General features: G+C 40.4%; 1 protein-coding gene across 2 annotated transcripts in view; it reads left to right on the forward strand.

The window, feature by feature from the left end:
* tln1 (talin 1) overlaps window positions 1-24,140 on the forward strand; it is a 93,640-nt gene that overhangs the window by 67,704 nt on the left and 1,796 nt on the right. For both annotated transcript variants that reach the window (XM_023338296.1, XM_023338297.1), the window contains 17 exons: window positions 844-945; window positions 1,646-1,816; window positions 2,410-2,658; window positions 2,843-2,962; window positions 3,052-3,198; window positions 3,868-4,034; window positions 6,104-6,287; window positions 9,218-9,343; window positions 10,176-10,292; window positions 10,447-10,632; window positions 11,287-11,394; window positions 17,879-17,984; window positions 18,628-18,752; window positions 19,021-19,146; window positions 19,334-19,396; window positions 19,484-19,666; window positions 23,846-23,971. In XM_023338296.1, coding sequence (XP_023194064.1) covers window positions 844-945; window positions 1,646-1,816; window positions 2,410-2,658; window positions 2,843-2,962; window positions 3,052-3,198; window positions 3,868-4,034; window positions 6,104-6,287; window positions 9,218-9,343; window positions 10,176-10,292; window positions 10,447-10,632; window positions 11,287-11,394; window positions 17,879-17,984; window positions 18,628-18,752; window positions 19,021-19,146; window positions 19,334-19,396; window positions 19,484-19,666; window positions 23,846-23,971 — 2,406 coding nt within the window. The remainder of the gene's footprint in view (window positions 1-843; window positions 946-1,645; window positions 1,817-2,409; window positions 2,659-2,842; window positions 2,963-3,051; window positions 3,199-3,867; window positions 4,035-6,103; window positions 6,288-9,217; window positions 9,344-10,175; window positions 10,293-10,446; window positions 10,633-11,286; window positions 11,395-17,878; window positions 17,985-18,627; window positions 18,753-19,020; window positions 19,147-19,333; window positions 19,397-19,483; window positions 19,667-23,845; window positions 23,972-24,140) is intronic.

The following is a 24,140-nucleotide window of genomic DNA, read 5'->3' on the forward strand; positions in this document are numbered from 1 at the left end:
TTTATCTTGGATTTTATTAATGATTTATTTTAGACACTGGTTTGAGTGTGTTCTGTAAAGCAGTATTTTAAAGATTATTCAATACATACAGAAACACATTGACATAATCAAAAAAGAGGGACGCTTTTGGTTGCTTTGATAGTTTCTCTCTTTTTTGTGCTGTTTTATTGTTGGGAAGAAAATTAGTTTCTTAAGTTATTCCCTTTATATGCACTAGTAATGCACAATTTAACAATTGTGCATTGTTAGATTTATTGTGTTTTATAGCATGTTTACCACTATTATCACAATATGTCTGTTTACTTCTTAAACATTTTCAAAATTCGGTCAATTTAACATACTTTATATACTGCTGGGGATTGGGAGAACGAACCAGACACAGTAATACTGGAAGTCAGCACTCTACTTCCCACAGAGCACTAACTGTGTGAGTGGAAAACAGTGCACAGGGCTCATGCCATGGTAGCAGTTAATCACAGCAGTAACCTCTGCAGTGGCTTTGTCCAGGAAAGGGAGAGAGAGAGGAGAAAGTTTAAAAATCTTCTTGAGGTGTAACAATTGATATATTGTAAGTGGTATCTAGAATATATATTTCTGAATGAGTGGGGCTCATTTTTACCACCTTATAGGAACTTTGGGTAGTAATCCAAAAACTATGATTTTTCTAAACCTATAAAAGGTCAAACTATAAAATATATCAGCACCATTTTTTTGACAAATTGTTTTTCATTATAAAGATTACAATGAAATGACCTTACCGGGCAATTTTTGATCAGCTTCTTTATCTAGAAGTGAATGATAGTTGAAGTGACTTTCCCAATGTTCTGCTGCCGTGTACTGTAGACTCTTCATGAACAGATGGCTGCTTCAGTTCATGAGATCAGTAACCTGATTGATCCTGTGGCAGTGGCGGCTCGATCAGAGGCCTCCCAGCTGGGACACAAGGTAAGCACAACTACAAACACATCTGCCCTCACACACACTGTTTAACATGGTGTTTTAGATAGCCATCTGTGACTTCTCTTACAAAATGACTTGATGTCTCCTAATGTAAATACTAGCGCTGCATTTATTGCAGTTTTCTGGCCAATGGCCAATTAAAAAGTCTGACTTGCCAATTCAGATTTTGGCCCATACCAATTTTTTTGACTGAAATGTTAAATATAGCAAGAAAGTCACTGAGTTTTCAACAGTGGGGTGATCATTGTTAACTGCAAATGTACAGACAGGAGCTGGTGGACTGGTCTGTCAGTCAAACCTCTCACTGTAGAGCAGAAGTGGACAGTGGCTGATTTTTAGACTTTGCTGAGGTAGAAAAGATTGGTGGATACTGATCTGCTTACTGCTTACTACTTACTGCTTCACATGTAAGTATCAGCTGATCAAAGATCTCCCAACATGAAGGAAATTGTCACCAATAAATCTGCTGGCCGATAAATTGGTGCACCCCTAATAAATACTTAGTAAAGTTTACAAAGCAATGTTTTAAATACTGCCCCTATATTGTTTTAGAATATTCTTTCTAAAAATCAGACATTGGCTTCACAGTTCAGATCAGTACATGCCCAAACATTGGTGTTCATCAGATGGTGGTGCATTGGAAGGCTGATCATGTGCTTCTCCTTCCTGGAACGGTTTCTCCCAGGTTTCTCAGATGGCCAGCTACTTTGAGCCCTTGATCATGGCTGCCATTGGCACAGCGTCCAAGATCCTCAGCAGCCAGCAGCAGATGGCTGTCTTAGACCAGACCAAGACCTTGGCAGAGTCAGCGCTGCAGATGCTCTATACTGCCAAGGAGGCTGGAGGAAATCCCAAGGTACTGAACTAAGTGCTCTGGATCTTTAACTGTACTTCTCACGTCCTTGTTCACAAAACGTGATGTGTTGTATTTAAATGTTTTATCCTTACATACACCATGCAATTCAGAATCATGTAAAAAATGATTGTGACAGCTTATAATTTTGAAGGAGTTTCCTTCTAAGCAAGCCTGACAAAATGTACTGGCAAAAACAAATGAGTGCTTTTTGCCATCTTTTTGATCAAATTGTTTTTAATTTTTAAATATTCCAAAATATGAAATGCAGCACCTCCCTTTGTTGTTTGGAAAACCTCTCTTTGTCATGTGCTACCATAATAAAATTATTATTATTCAATGAATTGACTATATCCACTCAGTTTTCAGTTTTTCTTTGATAAAGAAAAACCCTTATTAGGAGTTACCTATCTTAAATCATTTGATGTATTTGGTGTCTTTTAAGAAATGCACTGATCCACACTCAGTCCCAATCAGGATAACGTTAGTTGAAAGCATGTGGGGGGGGGAGGATCGTCTTTTGAAAACAAATATTCTAAATCTCTGTGATCCTGAGCTGTCAGCCTTACCCACTTGTCTATTTTTCCTTGTTGCAGGCAGCACACATGCAGAATGCTCTGGAGGATTCAGTGCAGATGATGAAAGAAGCAGTAGATGACCTGGGGGCCACGCTGGCTGAGGCAGCCAGTGCAGCAGGTGCTGTGGGTGGCATGGTGGACTCCATCAACGACGCCATCAATAAAATGGAAGACGGGCCTGCAGATGAACCAGATGGCACCTTCGTAGATTACCAGACCACCATGGTGAAGACAGCCAAGGCCATTGCTGTTACTGTACAGGAGATGGTAAGAAATCTGTTATCTGACAAAGTTTTAGTATTTCTCAGAAATCTAATTAGGTTTTTCTGTTAATGTTTCAGTGCCTTCATGAAACTGTCATAGAGAGCTTTCCTCAGACAGCTGTTCAGTTTTCTGAACACCTCATTCCGACTGAATTCACAAACTGTAATATTTTCTCATTGCTCTTCAGGTGACCAAGTCCAACACCAACCCAGATGACCTTGGAGGACTGGCCAACCAGTTGACCAATAATTTTGGAAATCTAGCAAATGAGGCCAAATATGCAGCACTCACTGCAGAGAATGATGAAGTGAATAAATACTTCTGCTGGCTAACATGTTGTTCATTTTTATACATTTCATGTATTTTATTTCTTTCTTCTACTGTTTTATTTCTCAGATTGGTTCTCACATTAAGAAGCAAGTGGGAGAGCTGGGCTTCACCTGCACAGGTCTGGTTACCAAAGCTGGAGCTCTGCAGTGCAGCCCCAACGACACATTTACTAAGAAAGAACTAATTGAAAGCGCCCGCAAAGTCTCAGAGAAGGTCAGATTTTTGAACATATTGATGTCTTTTTCTGTTTGTGATTTGTAGTTGTAATTTAAGCATTTTTATTTTCATGTTTCTTACGTATTTCTGTTTTAATGTAAAGCCATTTGGCTACCCTAGCGGTTTTTGAAATGTGCTAAAAATAAAGTTGATTGATTTTTTTTGATTATCAGTGCAAAATTACAGACCACTGACCACAGAACTGTTTCTCTCTCCTTTATTGCTGCCTGTTCCTCAGTGAGACAAGCTGCTGTGGCGCTGTTAAATCACAGTCATTCCAAAACCTTCTGCATGTGTTCCTGGTTCTGCTTGTGATTAAATTCATAATTGTGCCTCCGTACTGAGCAGCTCTCTTATAGCAAACAGCATGTCTGCTGTCCACAGCTAAACTATAATGTTGTTTTGGAGTTTGATGTGAGGTCATCAGACCAAACCAACTCAAATTGGTTTGGTGCTGTACTCGGCTTGGTGTGGCTAATACTACCCCTGAAGTAGGTATCAATACATGAGAACTGCTGGGCAGAACAGCGCCGGATTTGCTAATGGAAAATGACTCTGGTTGGGACTGACTGAGACCGAATTGGTTAGAGACGGGCTAGTAGAAAAGTGCCTTATGTTTGCTCTGACACAAACTCTCAAATATGTCCCTTTGTTTTTTTGTGCTAGGTCTCTCATGTGTTGGCATCCCTTCAAGCTGGTAACCGTGGCACCCAGGCCTGTATTACAGCTGCAAGTGCTGTTTCTGGAATCATTGCAGATCTCGACACAACCATTATGTTTGCCACTGCTGGTACCCTTAATAGAGAGAATGCTGAAACTTTCGCTGACCACAGGTACCAGGTTCTCATTTAGGACCCTCTCACTTGATGTGTGTCATGAATCATTTTGCTAGTAGCTCTGATGATGCTTATCACATCATATAATTTAAAAGTTTTAATTCTCTTAAGAATAAATTGAATATGATAAAAAGTATACCAATAACTCGCCTAGAACGACCATGTGTTTTCCTTAAATTGGTTGCAGATATGGCCACAGTGCCAGAGAAAATGGAAGGTTTATCTTGCTAATGGGCCTGAAAAATGTTGCTGCTCCCTGCATGGATAAAAACATTAAACATCAGATTCCAACCTCTCCCAAACAGACTAGAAATATATGTGTATGTCAGGACCTGCAGCCTTATTAGACATTGTGCACCTTTCTTTAAATACCAGATAAGCTGATGTTAAGTGCATGATTACTTTTCTGGTTTGGTTTACCCTTTGTTAGTAAAAGTAGTCAGTAATAATTGTTTGTCTGTAACTGGAACCACTTTGTAGGAACATAATTCGATAGTTTGACAAAATCTTCATTCTATTTAAGGAATTCAATTAACTACCCAAAACCCCTTTTGAAAATTAAAATATATCATTTGTATTTTTTCTGCTATGCTAAAAATTCTGATGATCAATACAGATATTTGGGGAAAGAGAACAATGAACCTAAAACTGTCTACATTTCTCCCTGCCATTCATGCAAATTTTCCTCTGGACTAGATAAATTGCTGTGCAAGAACAGACCATTAACTGTTCTGCTTGATCCCAAACCTCAGCAGGCTCTGCTCAGCATAATGTTTACGCAATTACAGCATAAACGTCAGTTTTTATATCTAATTCACAAGAACTCAGACTCATTTAGTACTTTAATTATGGGAGTAATTAATTATGGGAGTAAATTATTACAAGTGGATTGTATTAGCACATTTATTAAGTTTTTTCATAATGTATGCTTCACCTACTGGCATAGATCTGTAAAGTCATATTGGGCACACATGTAGACTTATTTGATAATTTAAAACAAATTATTTGTTATTCTTTAAAGGGGCAGTATTAAAATCAACTTTTTTGAGGTTTGCATTATATCATAAAGTTATTCTCTCATCAAAAATATACCTGGAGTGTAGGGATGTACAATATCCCTAAAATTCATATCTTGATAATCACACAAGCACTGTGATTAATCTCTATTGATCACAACACTTAATTTTGTATGTATGAAATGTAAAAATGCACATTGTCCTAAAAATGTTCAAGAAAATCCTTTCTCTCAAACTGAACATTTTAGTTTTCCAAGTTGTTATATTCATGTCGGTCTAAAGAAGTTATTTTGTATCAAACATAACTAAGAAATGTTAACTATAAACTGGTTGTGCTTCGATGGAGAGATAATTTGTCACTGTAGTAAGTAAGTTACATACTGGCTTGGTGTTATCCAAACATTCATCGTGGTGTATTGTATAGCAAAATGTGCCACTGAGCACACCAGTCTGCCTGACTCTCCTCGCTCATCTTTTCATTTGCGTTTGTGACTCTGACAGCAGTGCAGTCTTGTGTGCTCAGACAAAAACATAAGAAAGAGTCTATGCTGTCAGCAATGCAACTAGATAACCATCTGAGGGGGAGAGGTGTCTGAGTCCAAATAAGTCATCCGCATTACATAATATTAAGGTGTTAAATGTTTTAGTTAACGTTGACGGTCATGGTTTAATCCAAACCAGATCCAGATTATTGATGTTTTGCACTTGCCTTTTTAACCAGCTCCTCCCTTATGCTTCCACCTCACAGAGCAGCCCTCCCTTGCAACAATCCCGATTTCAAGGTGTTAAATTACTTAATATTTCTTTTAAGTCATGTCTTATATTTAATATTCATAGCATTTTTTAAACAACTGAAGGTAGAGTAGTTACCTGATTTCTGCTACAAAATGGCACTATGTGCCTGGATAACACACATTACTGCGTTGAATGAGCATAATAATCATAGCATTGCTTTGTCTTGTTTAACAAGCAAGTAAAAGAAATATGTCTAAAATTGGAGGCGGTTATGTTGCCATGGTGATTTAACTCAAAACATTTGCTGTTTTTCAGAGAATGCATTCTGAAGACAGCTAAGGCCCTAGTAGAGGACACTAAGCTGCTGGTGTCTGGTGCTGGAGCCAGTCAGGAGAAACTGGCTCAGGCTGCCCAGTCTTCGGTTATCACCATAACCAAACTGGCTGATGTGGTCAAACTGGGAGCAGCCAGCCTGGGTTCTGAAGACCCCGAGACTCAGGTAGTCTTTGCAGAGCATTTCAAATATTTTTGGGACAGCTTGTTTTCTAAAGTACTCTGTTGTTAGGAGCAGATGGATTTTCATTTCATTTAGTTTCTTTTCAGAAGAGGAGCATTTCGTATTAATGATCCTTTTTGAACAACACAAATATAAATCCACCCAACAGCCAAGGCAGGTTTCCATTGTTTGTCCTCCTGTCAGATAGTACTGTCTGAACTAGAAAATTTCGGAAGAAATTTAGCCGGGGCCTGCCAAGGCGTGCCCGTCGGTTTGGGCCCGGCGTTGTCACGCTACAAATTGGCATCGATGCTAAAGAACGCTGCAATGTAATCAATAGCATGCTGAGAATCACAAGAACGTTAAGTAAGGTGGACGTGCACCATTCAGTATGATTTAAAATGTTGTCAAGGCTTTTATTTTGGAAGTTTTGTTAAACTTCATTTCAAAGGGCCAAACTAATCCCATGCGTAATAGTCCTTGGGTTAAAATAGTTATGTAATGCTCAAAACACAAGTAGTTGATGTAAAAATATTAAAGGCTTTTATTTTGAAATGTTTGTTAAGCTTCATTTCAAAGCGCCAAACTAATCCTATGTTTATCAGTGCTTTGGATGAAAAAGTCAAATAAAGCCAAAAAGAGCAATTACGTCATGTAAAAATATTCAAGGCTTTTATTTTGAAATTTTCAGTATGCTTCATTTTAAAGTTCCGAACTAATACCATGTGTAACAGTGCTTTGGATGAAAAAGTCAAATAAAGCCAAAAAGAGTAATTACATGATGTAAAAATATTCAAGGCTTTTATTTTGGAATTTTTGTTAAACTTCATTTCAAAGGGCCAACCTAATCCCATGAATAACAGTCATTGGATAAAATCAGTTATATAATGCTCAAAACACAAGTAGTTGATGTAAAAATATTAAAGGCTTTTATTTTGGAATTTTTGTTAAACTTCATTTCAAAGGGCCAAACTAATCCCATGTATAACAGTCATTGGGTTAAATCAGTTATATATTGCCCAACAGAGCAAATATCTGATTTAAAAATATTCAAGGCTTTTATTTTGAAATTATTATTATGCTTAATTTTAAAGTTCCAAACTAATCCCATGTGTAACAGTTACTGAGTTAAATCAGTTATATACAGCCCATAGCAGCAAGTAGTTCTAAAGGCCAGTTCAGTCCTGATATGTTTCAACTGATGGTTCCACTATAGCACAGGTGTCAAACTCCAGTCCTCGAGGGCCGCTGTCCTGCAGTTTTTAGATGTGCCACAGGTACAAAACACTGGAATGAAATGACTTAATTACCTCCGTCTTGTGTAGATCAGTTCTCCAGAGCCTTAATGACCTAATTATTCTATTCAGGTGTGGTGCAGCAGAGGCACATCTAAAAGTTGCAGGACTGCGGCCCTCCAGGACTGGAGTTTGACACCCCTGCACTATAGATAGGACTACAGTGATGCGTATTTGTAGTCCTAATCAGCAGCCAATAGCCTCTTGAGTTCCGTTGCTATGTTAAATAAGTTTCTCACCAAGGTGTGAACTGTTAGTGAAAGAGCCTGAGACAGCCTAGAAAATCCTGTCGCATGACTTTGCTCTGAAGCACCGTGACAGAAAACCGTACGGTCTAGATAAATTTCGAAAACATTTTACCGGAGCAGACATGTGTATCAATGTGAGGACCGATTTTGATACCAATCGTGCGATATTTGTGGGCGTGATGGCGATTTCAAAATTATTTTGGGCTCAAAAAATCTCTTCATTTCTCACTCTAGCTGAGATCTAAAGGCCCTGGCTCTCACTCTAATTTTCGGAAAAATGAGAAACTTTGGGTCGCTTAGAGACAAATTGTGGACAAACCGTAACTGGTATCGACGAGCCGTCTTCACTTTCGAAGAGATCACAGACGTATCTACAAAATGAAATTTGAATGGTATTTCTACGTGAATTCGTGACGACACAGAAAATCCTCAAAAATAGGGCATTTCTAGGATTTTTCCCATTGACTTATAATGGGGTTTTTTTCGTAGTTTTTTGCGAATTATGTTGCCACGTTAAGCCCAAATCCCACCAAAAGCAATAGCTCCAATGGCGTGAATTTTCTGCACGTTTTGATACCTCATTTGTAGGTGTGCACCCAGCGGTATGAGCCGCATTAACGGTTACGGATGAAAAATAAAGAATTGGGAGAATAGTAATAGGTTCCTGCCATTGCTTTGCATGGCAGGCCCCAATAACCTAAAATTACAGTTAAAAATAGACAGACAAGGAAAGAAAAAATAAGAAGTAGAATATATAGAACATTTCAAGCTAGTTGTCAAATTCCATATATAAACTTTTTATATATATATATACTTTAATGCTAAGTAATTTTGTCATTGAGTATTTTGCTCATGTTTGGTACCCAGTTGTTCATTTGTTTTATATATATGTTTTAATTGTTTTATGTATTTATATATTTGTTTATACTGATGATGCCGACATTGGTGGGTGTTGGACGGATCTGGATGTGAAGTTATTTTTACTGACTTCCATTAGTAACTGTTCTAAGAGGTGATTACCATCAGCGACAAAAACAATAAAATAAAGAGAGGCCTTATAGATATTGTGTAGTGATATTTAGAAAGTTGCATCACATCTGAAAGATATGTTCAGTCAAATCAGATTTCTTTTAAGACATTTGAAACCATAACATGTTGGGACAAGACCATGTATAATTCTCAGGCACTTAATCCATGTTCTCTAAAGCTGATCAATGCTTCATTAAAACAAAGAAACAATAAAAAGAATGGAAAAAAATATTTATAAATCATGCAAATAAGATGTTCATCTTCAGAAACTAACTTTCTGAGAAACTGTATGCGCTGAACATGGTGTGTGGAGACAAAGGCTGATTATATGCAGCTCTCTAATTTGCTTTGTTCTCTTCAGGTGGTCTTGATTAATGCGGTGAAGGATGTGGCCAAAGCTCTGGGTAACCTAATTAGTGCTACTAAGGCAGCTGCAGGTAAACCTCATGATGACCCCAGCATGCTCCAACTTAAGAGTTCTGCTAAGGTAATATTCAAAGGCCACCACTACATTTTTACTATCAATCTGTTTTATGTAGTAGAATTGTGATCCACACTACAGTATATCTTTCTTGTTAAATACCACATCTATATCGAGCCAACATTATAATTATTTAGCTTTGCACCAGTGTAACTTTGCATTGAATGTTGCATGCGACTGAACAACAACCACAGAATAAACATAAAGGTATACGGTAAGACTAGAAATAGCAGTGTTATTGCACAGGTAAGGCAGAAGAAATATCGATATGCAGAACACCACAATATGTGGTCTGGAATAAAACACATTGGATTCAAGCAGACAATTATCTATTGGTACTGCATGACTGTATTTCACTATAGTGTATCACTTTAAGGTAAATTTCATAAACATTTTATACAAAAAGACTTCTGATGTTATTTAAACACCTTTTAAATTAAATCTCAAACACCAAATCAGGATTTAATGTCCAGTCTGAGGCTGGTAAGATACAAGATTATGTCGTCTATGGAAATACTTTAATGTGTATGTGAACTATTTTTATAAATGCTAATTTAACTATGAATGCAGACGCTTTTGCTGTGGTTAATTAGTTGCCTGCAGACACACTGTCAATGTCAGAAATGGGTTAGAAAATTTACTGCAAAAGAACTGCTGGGAACCTCATATTCACAAGGCAAGAATAATGTGTTCTGTTTTAACGTACTTCAGCAGCTGCATCCAGTCTCTGTAGAAGGTGATAAAATGCCCTGCAACAATTCCCCTTGTGTAGTTTTACATTGAGGAACGTTGAGATCAGCCTGATTTGTGGCAATTAAACTCGACTTTCCTTCTGCAGGTGATGGTGACCAATGTGACATCTCTGCTGAAAACTGTCAAGGCAGTGGAGGATGAAGCCACCAAGGGAACCAGAGCTTTAGAGGCCACTATTGAACACATCAAGCAGGAGCTGACTGTAAATCTCCACATATTTGGTTCTGCATAATTGGTGGCCATACATAACCTTGCTTTCAGCTGGGATGGATTAAGAATTTCTATTGGAGAATACATGCACAAATAATTGTTGATGAGTTATGTAGTCACCATCTACTTATGTTATTGGTACACAGGTGTTCTGTAGTTCTGATCCCCCACCAAAAACGACCGCGCCAGAGGAGTTTATTCGTATGACAAAAGGAATCACCGTGGCAACAGCGAAAGCAGTGGCTGCGGGGAACTCATGTCGCCAGGAGGACATCATCGCCACTGCTAACCTCAGCAGACGAGCTATTGCTGACATGCTGCACTCCTGCAAGGTACAACAGATATTTATTTGCATAAGTTGGGCTCCTTGTTGCCTTCAAAACTTCCCTCAATCTTCATGACTTGGATTTAACATGGAATAAAAAAACATCTCCCAAATGTTGGTCAGTATGTACATTATGACATCACACAATTGCTGCAAATTTCTCAGTTACACATCCATGATGCAGATCTTCCATTCCACAATTTCCAGTTTCCTCCTTCAAGATTGGAATATATTTTGTATACCTTGGTTGTAAAAGGTTGCTGTTCATTGGATTATTTATTTATTTCATTTTTGGAACATAATTTGTAAACACAAAATGATTAGAAAACCCATCAGATCAGCAGTTTTTGAAATGCTCAGATCTGTCTATCTGGCATCAACAGCCATGCTGCATTTAATGTCACGTACATTTTCTTTCTTTGTTATCATGTTTGTTTTCACACTCTGACCCTTGCACCAGGTCTTGATGCTTGTATCTACCATGTGTTGGAGGGATCTGTTAGCTATTGAACAGGTGTAGCCAGGGTTGTTGCTAGCTGTTTGGGTGCCGTAAGCATAAATGCTTTGTGTTGCTTTTTGGTCAATATTGTGAAGACCAATTGTGCCCTGCTGTGGCTCTCAATAATGGAAATGGAATGCATGTTCCTCTTTTGTTTTTCAGGCAGCTGCCTACCACCCAGAGGTCAGCAAGGACGTCCAGATGCGTGCTTTACGCTATGGTAACGAATGTGCTTCAGGATATTTGGGACTGCTAGAACATGTCCTGGTGGTAAGATGGCATTCTTTCTTTTAACTGTTAAGTTAAAGTTTTGAGATTGGTTTGAGTACAAGGGCAGGTGGGGCCATCCATCACCAACAGAATAGAGCCACCAATGTGTTCTGCTACTCTATTTTTAGGTTGTGTTTTCTTTTTACATACCATTTGCTGCCATTAAATGTGTACATCAACTGAAATATCTCTGAGTTATCTTCCACTTGTTTCCCCTCTAAATCTGCAATACGTAACTTGAGTGTAATATGTTCTTTACATTGTTAAAAGTGTCACCATGTCGTGACAGTGTAGACTTAGACTTAGACTTGTACTTTATTGATCCCTTGGGAAGACTCCCTCAGGAAATTGAAGTTACCAGCAGCTCCCAGGCACACAGTAAGCAAAAGTGCAAAAGAATACAAAATACAAATTAAATACTAAGGTACACACCAAATGTGAGTAACCAAAACCTTAAATTATGCAAGAAAAACCTTAAATTATGCAAGAAACAAGAATATAGAATATAAGTAAATATAAATACAACACAAAAAAATATAAGAATTTGGCAGATAGATTGACCAGTGATATCGTATTGCACTATGTGGTTTGACCTGATAAGTATGGAGAAAAATACAAGGGGTCACTACTCCTTCCACCCTCTGTCCTGTGTCACCTCCCCCCCCCAATGAGGAATTGTACAGTCTGAAGGCATGGGGGACAAAAGAGTTCTTAAATCTATTGGTCCGGCACTTGGGAAGCAGCAGTCTGTCACTGAACAGGCTCCTCTGGCTGCTGATGACGGCGTGTAGAGGGTGGCTGCTATCATTCATGATGTCCAGCAGTTTGTTCAGTGTCCTCGCCTCTGCCACCGTCACCAGAGAGTCCAGCTTCATGCCGACCACAGAGCCGGCACGCCTGGTCAGTTTGTCCAGTCTGGACGTGTCCTTCTTGGATATGCTGCCTCCCCAGCACACCGCGGTGTAGAAGAGGACACTGGCAATCACAGACTGGTAGAACATCCAGAGCAGTTTGCTGCAGACGTTAAAGGACCACAGTCTCCTCAGGAAGTACATCCTGCTCTGCACTTTCCCATACAGGTGGCTAGTGTGTTTTGACCAATCCAGTTTACTGTCCAGCCACAGCCCGAGGTATTTGTAGGAGTCCACGACCTCAACCTCAGTTCCCTCTAATGCGACTGGTCTCGGCTTTGGTCTGGACCTCCCAAAGTCTATAACCAGCTCCTTTGTCTTAGCGGTGTTGAGTTCCAGGTGGTTTGTGTGGCACCAGAGAGCGATACTCCTCCTCTCTGTCGTCTCTGATACATCCGACTATGGCTGTGTCATCAGCATACTTCTGTATGTGACACAGCTCCGAGTTGTAGTGGAAGTCAGAGGAGTACAGGGTGAAGAGAAGAGGGGCCAGCACTGTGCCCTGGGGGGCTCCTGTGCTGTTGACCACAGTGTCAGACACGGTGTCCTTCAGCCTGACATACTGCGGCCTGTTGGTGAGGTAACTATGGATCCAGGTGACCAGGTGCGGGTCTACTCCCATGCTGTTTAGTTTATCCTGGAGCAGAAGGGGCTGGATTGTATTAAAGGCACTGGAGAAGTCCAAAAAAAGGATCCTCACCGTGCCGCTGCCCTTATCCAGGTGGGAGTGGGCCCGGTGCAGCAGGTAGAGGATGGCATCCTCCACACCAACATCTGACTGGTAGGCGAATTGCAGGAGATCCTGGGCATGTTCCACCTGGGGTCTGAGGAGGCCGAGGAAGAGCCGCTCCAACGTCTTCATCAGGTGTGAAGTAAGTGCCACGGGCCGAAAGTCATTCAGCTCGCTGGGCCTGTTCTTCTTGGGCACTGGGACGATGCAGGATGTCTTCCAGAGGGTGGGCACTTTCCTTAGCTGCAGGCTGAGGTTGAAGATCCACTGTAGTGGCTCTCCCAGTTCAGTAGCGCAGGTCTTCAGCAGCCTTGGACACACCTGGTCCGGCCCTGCTGCTTTCCTGGGCTTGAGCTTCCTCAGCTGTTCTCTGACCTGGTCTGTGGTGAAGTGGGGCAGGGGTTGTGCTGAGGTGTGTGGGGGGGTTGTCAGTGTAGTGTTGTCTGGGGGGAGGTGTGTGGTAAGGAGCAGGGGTGGCTGCAGTGAGAGAGGGGGTTGGGGGGCCATGGACTGGTTGAACCTGTTGAAGAAGTTGTCCAGTTCGTTTGCCCTGCCCTCTCCATTGTTCCCCCAACGACTCTGGTCTTTGTGTTGAGGCCAGTGATGGTCCTCACACCTTCCCAGACCTCCTTCATGTTGTTCTCTCTCAGCTTCTGCTCCACCTTTCTCCTGTAACCGTCTTTTGCTTCCCTCACACACCTCCTGCTGTGCTGCCTTCATGGCCTCCCTGTCTCCTCTCCTGAAGGCAGCCTTCTTCTTATTGAGGATAGTTTTGACTTCCCGCGTTACCCATGGCTTGTTATTAGGGTAACAGCGGACAGTCTTGGCAGGGGATACCACATCTGCACAGAAGTTCAGATAGTCCGTCAGGCAGTATGTCAGCCCCTCTATGTCCTTGCTATGCGGGCTGAACAGTGCATCCCAGTCCGTGGTGTTATAACAGTCTCTCAGAGCACTCTCCATCTCAGGGGACCACCTCCTGATGGAGCGGGATGTTATAGGCTGCTTTTGGACCAGGGGGGTGTACAGTGGCTGTAAGTGAACGTGGTTGTGATCTGACTTCCCTAGTGGGGGCAGGGGTGTTGCTCTGTATGCATCCCTCACATTGGCATACAGGAGGTCGATTGTCCTGTTATTCCTAGTGTGGCAGTCAACAGCTTGGTGGAAAGTGGCCAAAGTAGAGTCCAAAGTCACATGATTGAAGTCCCCAGAAATTATAATAAAAGCGTCAGGATGTTGTGTCTGTAGCCTTGCTGTGACAGAGTGGATTTTTTCACATGCAGTGGTAGCGTCCGCTCTCGGTGGGATGTAAACGCAGATGGAGATCACGTGACTAAACTCCCTCGGCAGGTAGAATGGCCGCAGGCTAACGGCTAGTAGCTCGAGGTCCCGGCAACACCAAACAGTCTTTACAGTGATATGTCCTGGGTTACACCATCGGTTGTTCACATACATGATGAGTCCCCCACCATTTCTTTTACCACTCGCTTTCGTGTCCCTATCAGCCCTCACAGCGGTGAATCCTGGCAGGTCCACGTTAGCATCCAGCACGAGGTGGTTTAGCCATGTCTCTGTAAAGATGAACAAGCTGCTCTCTCCGTAGATCCGCTGGTTGTTCAGTGCAGACAGCTCATCGATCTTGTTCGGCAGCGAGTTCACATTCCCCATGATTACAGTGGGAATCGATGGCTTGTATAGCCTCCTATTGTCCGCTAGCTTGGCCTTCAGTTTAGCCCCAGCCTTGCAGCCCCTCGGTCTCCTCCTCAGCTCCACCGGAATGTTGTGCCTTATGCCGGCTTGTCCCATTGTTCTCCAGTCCAGCAGTTCCTCTCTTGAATAAGTGAGAAAAAAGTCTCCTGGTTGCGTATTTGGTTTGAAATTATGCATGGGATAAATAAAGAGCACACACAGCAACTGTGTTTTTATAAAAATTACACACTTCATCTTTAAGTTTTTTAATAATAATTTAAAGAACCTCATATTCCTCTTTGGCAGTCACACAAGTTTCTCCAATGGAATCTTAAGCCAGAGAACTTAAAATAAACAGTTTAAAGAAGTTTTTATGTAATGATATATATATATATATATATATATATAGTTCCAGAAACATTTTGCTTCATTCAGCTGCAGCTTTGCATACCTTCAAGACCTTTTCCTGGGAACTCTTTGGCTTTGTGTCATGTGACCCTCAATTGTGCCCAGAGCACAATTCTCACAGAATGTCTGATTTGACATTTTCATTTTCATTCTCTTTTTTTTTTCCAATGGTTTGCCTATGTTTCTTAAAACTGATATCTCACTGATGTTGGGGCTAGCCGGTGAGTAGTGAGTACACAGCATGATTGAAGTGCACATGTGTGGGGCTGTGTTGTTTGAAAAGTAGTCTGACCATTCAGTGTCACTCCCACTCACAATAATGCATCAGTATTCTGAATTCCAGGTGTGTAGGCCTATTGTGTGTATACTGCTGACTGTAGGTGTGTCTTTCTGTAGTGATTTGACGGTTAAACAATAATAAGATTCAATCTCTTAATAATGATTGTGCATGTCAGTGTCATTAGCTGTTTGGTTTTGCTAATTTTACCATAAAGAAATAAGAATAAAACCTTTAAATCCCTAAATATCATACTACCCTTCATAAAGCTTACAGATATTTGATTTTGTCTGAAACCAAGTATTTCATATTCAGAAAGAATCGTTTCCTCATGATGATCCACCAAATGTGTCCTGACTGTTTCCACACACTGTAACAACATCAGATTGTTGTTGGGGAGTTTTTGTTTGCCGTCGGCATTAGCTTGGCTCCCTGCATGCGTTCCTAAGGTGTAATGTCAATCTTCTTTTGACATCACATCTGAATAAAGTTGAGCTGAGTATGGCCTGAGCTCTAATTCCCTGCACCTGTTGCACACTGCTCCAACCTGGATATTTCCCTTCTAGGACAGTGTAAGGACACCAGCTGAGCCCCAGCTATATCAGAGCACCAATGTATCCCAGTTGTCTGCTGTTCTTGTCACTCAGTCATCTGATGGCTGTAGATATTTATGTTCAGGGTTTGCTGTCATGTTATAACAATGCATTCTAAATGTGAGTTGAGCAAGATGGCTGCAATACAAGCTAATAGCTAGTCAATTTTAGAACCAGATTCTTTCTCTGTTTCCTTTTGGCATTTCCATGCTTTCTTAAAATAAAAAGCACTGATTTTATATTATTTAGAGTGCATAAGTCTTTTTTTTTACTCCATTCATGTGAAGTTTCTCTATTTTGCCCAACACCCGTTACTTGGTAACTGAAGGGCCTGTTCTGTCTGAACAGCTGCTGCCTCAGAGTATGAAATCAGTGAGATCATTTGGTTCAGAATTTAGTTGATTGTATTCCATTTAGTGTGATCACAGATTTGCATTCATTTTGGTGTTACTTGAGATGTTAGACTAAGTCAAACAGTTTCATACATCATCTGCTCTCCACATGGCATCATCGATCTGTCCTAAACCAAAAACAGTAACCTGCTCTCAGTCATGATCTCGCCTACATTTCAAAAACTAAGATATAGCTGAGAAGAAAAGATAAGTTTAAGTTTAAGTTCTGCTCTGCCAGATGAAACATAAAGCACATAATCAGTCAAGCACTATGTCCAGCGCCCCCAGGTGGCAAGTTTGGCACATGTTTCATAGGGATCATTTGCATAACTTTTAAAGTTACATTTTTCAGACTCCTGACTTTCAGATTAATGGTTTGAGCTGCACAGTAAGATGGGAATGATAATGAACAAGCAGTTTGCACTACATAAAATACTATCTGTATATTTTGTCATAAATTTTTTAACATCAAAATTTTAATTTGTTCTTGTGAAGGTCTGTTTCTTGTTCCCCTGAAAAGCCCTCACATTACTTGGTGTTTTTGGGTTAGTGTTTTTGTAAAGAACTTCATTTAAAAACACACAGGTGGTTGTCTATAACTTTTATGTTTCTCCAAGCAAGCGTTTTTTTCTTTTTACATTTCCAAGTGACCGTCAGGACCAGATAAGTGAGGCGCTCTGACCAAATCTAATAGTCAGAACGCCAGTTAGGAGTGTGCATTTATTATATCATTTATTATGATAAATTTCTTATCATAAGATTTTCATTTATCGTTGTGACGATAAATTCCAGATAATGATATTTAAAGACCCCTAAAACTGTTGGCATTGTCAATTGTTGGGATAAATGCTTCTTATCACTTTTATTTTTATCACAATGTTTTGTGATAAAAATAAAAGTGATAAAACTTGAACTATGTCTTGCCCACTCCTAGGGCCAGTGATGCTGGTTGTATAGCAGCCTGGCCTCTGTCAGTGTGGGCAGCTGTGGCTACAGTGTAGCTCACCGCCATCAGTGTGTGAATGTGTGTATGAGTTGGTGAATGACTGCCTGCAGTCGTTTATCAGACTTTGGAGTCTGATAAAGTACTGTCATTTATTCAAACAGCATTGAAGTTAATGTATAGGAGTTTGTTCGAGGTTTGCCTCCTATTAACATGTCAGTTTACCTATCACAAGTATCCAGAGCTATGGCATCATCATCTGGGGTCTTCTTGGTCATTTCTCTGCCTTTTTAATTGACTAAGATGCTGCTTCATGACAATCTTCAAGACAGAGTCGAGTTCTGAATATTTCAGTCCAGCGTAGCTGTTTTTTAACCTGGTTCTGCTATGATGCTGTCCAAATATTTACTTAATCAAATATGGGATATTAATTTCTGAACATAATCCTATATGTGAAGAACGTTTTTAATAATTTTTGTGTGTAAAAAAAGAATAAAAAGTCAGCCTTGGATGCAAGTTTTATGCAGTTTTTCATCCACAGATCATCCAGAAGCCCACACATGATCTGAAGCAGCAGCTTGCAAACTTCTCCAAGCGTGTTGCTGGCAGCGTCACTGAGCTCATCCAGGCTGCTGAGGCAATGAAAGGTATGTGCAGCTCAGCCCTGTAACAGCAGCAGAACAGTCTGCTGTTCCAAAAGAGAACAAGATCTGTTCTCATTTGGAAATGCATTTTAACATTGAATGACACTGATGTTGCAAAAGTCACTCACTGTGAAATAATTTCCAGCTTTAGGGTAATAAGAATAAAATACTAATGGTAAAATGAATGCAGGGAAATTTCCTTTGGACAGTTCAATAAAAATAAATAATACTTTAAATGATTTAAAACACTATCTGCATAAAGCAGCGCAATGTTAAGCTGTTCTGCAGGCTTTTTGTGTTGCTCAACATTCTGCTGCCTTTTCTAAAACTGCTTTCTAAACCTTGTTTGAAGTAAAAAGAAATGGGAAATTCATCTCCAACATGAAAACAACTGCTCACTTTCCTGTTAAACATACCCTGAAGCTCATCAGGGAAAAGCCCTGTTGAACTTGATCAATTCTCTTTATCTTGAGGAGTTTCTAGTAAGGGATAGCTTGTCTCATCCCCAGAGAAGATATTGTTCGTGTCTGGAGGAGTATTTAACATGAGCTCAGCTTTCTTATGAAGCATGAGTGTCTTTGGAAAGAGTGAAGACTGACATTGTGTTTGGTACAGACTGAGTCAGTGTTATTTTTGTGTGCTCTAGGCACGGAGTGGGTGGACCCTGAGGATCCTACTGTCATCGCAGAGAACGAGCTGCTGGGAGCCGCAGCCGCTATCGAAGCAGCTGCCAAGAAACTGGAGCAGCTGAGGCCAAGGACCAAACCCAAGGTTACCAGGCCTTTTACAGGCCACAGGCATTCACACCTAATTTGTTAACCTCACCTCAGGCTGCCATTCAGCATGCATTGCAGATCTTATGTGCTGTGAGCCCTGCTGCCTTTTCATACTTTCCGTTTCAAATTTATTTAGAACTCTATTATCTTGAGCAACTTGGTATATTTATTAGTAGTTCGGCCCTTTAGTAAAGACATGGCCTTAAAGTTGTCCACTGGTCTGAGCCACTATGTTTCTCATCTGTTGGTTTTCCTCCTAACAGGAGGCGGATGAGAGCTTGAACTTTGAAGAGCAAATTCTGGAAGCAGCCAAGTCGATTGCAGCTGCCACAAGTGCTCTGGTTAAAGCAGCTTCAGCAGCTCAGAGGGAGCTTGTTGCTCAGGGGAAGGTATGTCAGCACCAACACTTAAAAATATAACTATAATCAACATCACTTTGGTTTAGCTAAAAAAAAATCCAGATCAGCCATGTTCCTTCTCTTCTTGTCCACTTTAAAGCTATAAAATCTGCTGATGTTTGAACTGCTTAGTACACTAATAAATCCAGAATAACTCCAGTCTATCTGATATTTTCAGGTGGGAGCAATTCCAGCAAATGCGGTGGATGATGGGCAGTGGTCTCAGGGCCTGATATCAGCTGTAAGTCAGCCATTTTGAACTTAAACTCAGATGGTGTAAGACAATCTCTGTAAACTGTTTTGTCTTTGGTTCCACTCGATCATTTAGGCCCGGATGGTTGCTGCAGCAACCAACAATCTGTGTGAAGCAGCCAACTCTGCGGTCCAGGGACATGCCAGTGAGGAGAAGCTAATTTCTTCAGCTAAGCAGGTGGCGGCCTCTACCGCTCAGCTACTGGTGGCCTGCAAGGTCAAGGCTGACCAGGACTCACAGACCATGAAGAGGCTCCAGGTTAGCATAAGCTGTTAATGTTTATGTATTAGAATACACCTTCTGTCTGTATGTTGTAGCTTTGCCACACTATGTGTTCATGTGAGTATGGCTACCAGCCAAACTCGCATAAACACAACCAAGGATAGGGTTCTTGTAACTAAATAATTAAAGTTGGGTAAGAAGGAAAAAGACAGATGGATCCATGGATTATTTATGACCCGCTTGACTTCCAAATTTCCCCTTCTATGGCAGACCTGAATATTTACTGTGGCTCCACGTCAGGATAGATCTGATGAGCAAGTTGTTCTACAAGAACAACTACAATCACTACATGATTGTAGTCAATAACTGTAACTTGAGTTGCCACTTAGTAATAACTGCTTACTGACTCCAATGATACTCATGATGATAGTTGACACAGATCACCTTGAAGTACTGAATGAAAATTTGGTCAAAATTCCAAATTGAGACCGAATGAGATCACCTTTTAAGGACAGAGTTGTTACAGATCTTCTGAAGAGCTTTTAGAATGAGTCTATCTGTTAAACAGTCACTGTTTAAGAGTGCAACAAACCCCAATCTCATTACCTGACCTATGGTCTATTTATTAAATACTTTACTATGTCACTTGTCTTGATCCAGAAATTTCTTGTCCATTTTAATGTGGCCACGAAATATCCAAGTGGGATATCTGTTCTGGGTCAGTTCATCCCTTTCTCAGTTCTGTAGACCCATCTCTCCAACCCATTTGTTACTATTTCTTAGCCCTTTGATATTGTGAACCAATTTATTTTCTGTGGTGGCAAAGTGTGTTTGAGGAATTAGGGAAATAAGTTGTTATAAGAATATGAAAATCTTTTATACAAGATTTCATAAACCCTTATTTTCATTAATTCTGATTCTGATCCCAAATTGGACAATTTGACTGCGTTTGTGTTTTTTTTATTTAATCAGTACAACAATAATTGTCCTACTGCTCATAGATACTATGTTAGTATTTATCTAGAAAGTTTGTTCTAGAGATGAGTAATTAATTCATAGAAAATTACTTAAGATCTTCATTTGTAAGTAGGTATGAAATCTAACGCAGTTATAAATTGGTGCATGTTTGGAATGAAATGTCTAGTGGGAAGGATCCTTTAATACCTCCCTCTGGTTATTGGCTAGATATAAAAAGAGAATCTTTAGGCTTCACCCAGGCACCACTTTAATGTATTTCCAGTATTGACTCCCTCTCGTCACAAATCATCTGATGTCTATAACATGTGCTAAAGGGCTTCAGTAGAAAATAGGCAGAATTCCAACAACTGCCAACCTGTATAATTAGCAGTGAGAGAGTGACTGTCATTTTTGTAAAGAACTGCTTCATAGGCTTCAACATTCAGCTCATCAGTCCAACTGGAGTTTGTTTTTTAATCTCTAACTATGCTTGACAGAGCTTCTCTAGACTCATCAGGTAAGCAGCTAGCAGAGCAACCAGTAGCTGAACAAATGGAACTCTGTGTAAAAGAATCCTTTAAAAGCCCTGACTCAGTGGTGGAAACACTGTAGCTCAGCAGGGTGGTTCTGACCTTTAGCTGTAACCAATGCAGTCACTTGTAAATCACAGCAGAAAGCACAGGTATCTCTTCCCCCCTCACCCATCCAAAAATAAGGCAGTGTGCACCGTGGCCATGAGCTCTTGGGCTTGCCCAGACCAGCTCATATTCTCTGATCCAATCAGCGGAGGCTTATCTCCTCCTCGTCTGAGCCTGCAGCTGCCACCATGGTAATTCCCATACATTTACGTCTACAGAAGCACTGGAAACTATCCACCTAGTCCTTCCATGGCAATTGGAACTGGAAACATTAGTCCTGATCTATGATTACACTTAGAGCATTTGCTCTTCATGTTACTTACCATACTGCTTCTTAAGGTTGTAACTGCACAGTCCTTTGAAATTGAATGTGGGGCAGCCACTGATGCTGAAGACATAAAACTGAAGACACTCAGTTTTATGTCTTTTGTTTGTGGAAGACATAAAACTGAGTGTCAATAATACTCATAATACAATTGAATTGTAATTTGAATGTGTCTCATTATTGTTGTCATAAGTGAATTGGTTTGTATAACATATTCAAAAACTCCCCAAACTACTGAAAATTGTCCCTTTGTCCCTGAAGGGGCGTGGCCAAGCAGCTCTAGGTGCCCCCCAAACTGAGATAAGTTAAATGGCACATTGTAGAGACCTGAAATTTGTTGCTAAAACCCCCTATATCAAGAAAAAGTGAGGTGTGGCCGTTTTGGGTCAAAGGACCATTTTTGCTTTCACACACCTCAAACTTTAGTCAGCAAACTTGTCCTGGAGATTTTTGATTTATTTTGATTTATTGATTTATTAGATTTATATTTGTTCAGTATGCAGTTAGGGGATGGGAGATTAAAAGTTATCAAATTCTTTTGTTTTGAAGCCTTTTGTTTTGATGTCTAGGGAGTGTGGCCAGGTCACAACCATGGCCCTCTCTCCACACATTTGGGAACCTATAACTTTGACATGCAAAGGCTGAGTTGCATGTGCATCTAATATGAGTGATCAATGTTAGATGCGCGAACATACTATATGGTCATATCCTGGCATCATCAAAGCCACACCCCCTATGAAGAAGACATACATTTTTTAACTGAGGTCAGTTTCTGACCCCTTTCACCTAGTTTACTAGACATTTTGTCAGAAGCCTGATAACAAGTTGGTCTCACTTGCTATTTCTGTAGACTGATTCAGTGTAGCGAAGTCTGACATGATGCCATTGTCATACGTTTGGCTCTAAATTCCGCACATTTCATCCGATCTGCACCCAATTTCATATAAGACTTCCCTCTCCCCAGCCACTTGTTCCAGCTCCTCCATTGAAATCCCTAGACGTTCCCAGGCCAGCTGAGAGACATATTCCCTCCAGCTTGTCCTGGGTCTTACCCGGGGCCTCCTCCCGGCCCCGGGGAATTATTTTAATTTTTAATTAAAATAATTTCTTTTTCATCTGCAAAAAAAGTACTTTAGGCTGATTTCTTCACAATATTCCAATTTTTTGACTATCTGTTTTTGTGGATTTTATGAGCTGGAAGCCCAGATTATGTAACAATAAACAAATACTTGAAATCATTTAAATTGTGGACCCTGAATCTAGCCCATAGTTAGACTTTTCATTGGAATTATGGAAATTAAACAACTTTTGATATTCAAATTTTTTGGAATAGGTCTGTATTTGTTTCAAAAGCATTTTGATGTGTTTAAGTGCTTTAACAAGATAAAACGTTCTTGTTTCCAGTGTGATGATGGTCACAATGAGGAACAGGGTATGTTTTATGTCAGTCAGAGTAGCAGCAACATTCCAACCAGACATAAACCAGTGAAGAAAGTGTTAACCACATGGATTGAAGTGTTGAGACCTCACCCAGTAGAATGGCTGCTTTCAGCTCTCACAACCACAAAAGGGAAGGCTGCGATGTGTGAAGTGATCTGCCCAATGAGAGAAATGTTTGCTCTGTTTGCCTTTTAAAGTTGGCCTCCAGCTCTCAGCAGGAATCAGACTCCCTGCACACAACTGGAGCTCTTCTTCCAAGAGTTATTGTCCACAGTCTGCCTGAAGCCACTCTCCCAAACTTCAATGATTCATCTATGAGTCATTGTAATAACAATGCATCTGCATTTGTTGTTGTCCACCATTTCCAGACAGTTCCACCAAAAAAGTGTTTCAGTCAGATTTAAAAAAAAAATCAAAATTAGAATTAAAACGTCCAGCTGTGCACTGTGGTGGCGTAGGGGGAGGCCACAATGTGTGTATGAATCCTGGGTCCTTGGAATTGCCTTTACAGGTTAGAGTCCCAGCTGAATGACCTTTGCCTTTCCCCTGTGTCTCTTTTACGACCCCAGAGGGGTTTAGCCGGTCTAGAGGACCGGGGTGGCTATATAAAAATGAGTTCAGAGAAAAAAAAGTGGAGCTTAAAATGGTCTATTACAAAAAAAGGTTTCACCTACGAGAGTACACTTGAACCCGTTTAACACTAGACTAGACTCAAAACAACCCAAAAGAAAATGGTCAGGGGTCGTAACACTCTAATTGCCCACTTTCTGTCTGACCACACTCAAATAGAGGCCACTAGAACTGATAAAACCTTTAAAAAAAAGAATTAAAGACTCCTAAAATGTTTTTCTGCAGGCTGCTGGAAATGCTGTGAAGAGGGCATCAGACAACCTGGTGAAAGCAGCGCAGAAAGCAGCGTTTGATGCTCAGGATGACCAGGCTGTGGTGGTCAAGAGTAAGATGGTTGGAGGCATTGCTCAGGTAAGTTATGTCAACACAGACTGAACACATTTACATGTAGCTACAAACTGGGACAAGATGAAGATCTAAAGCTTTATATTCATGCTTGTAGAGATTGTTCTGAAATCTCATGAATAACTTGCATATCATTTTGCTCTTCTTGTCTGCCTTTCATTCACATTATAAAAAT

Source organism: Xiphophorus maculatus, chromosome 8 (genome assembly GCF_002775205.1).
Source record: "Xiphophorus maculatus strain JP 163 A chromosome 8, X_maculatus-5.0-male, whole genome shotgun sequence".
Classification (NCBI taxonomy): domain Eukaryota; kingdom Metazoa; phylum Chordata; class Actinopteri; order Cyprinodontiformes; family Poeciliidae; genus Xiphophorus; species Xiphophorus maculatus.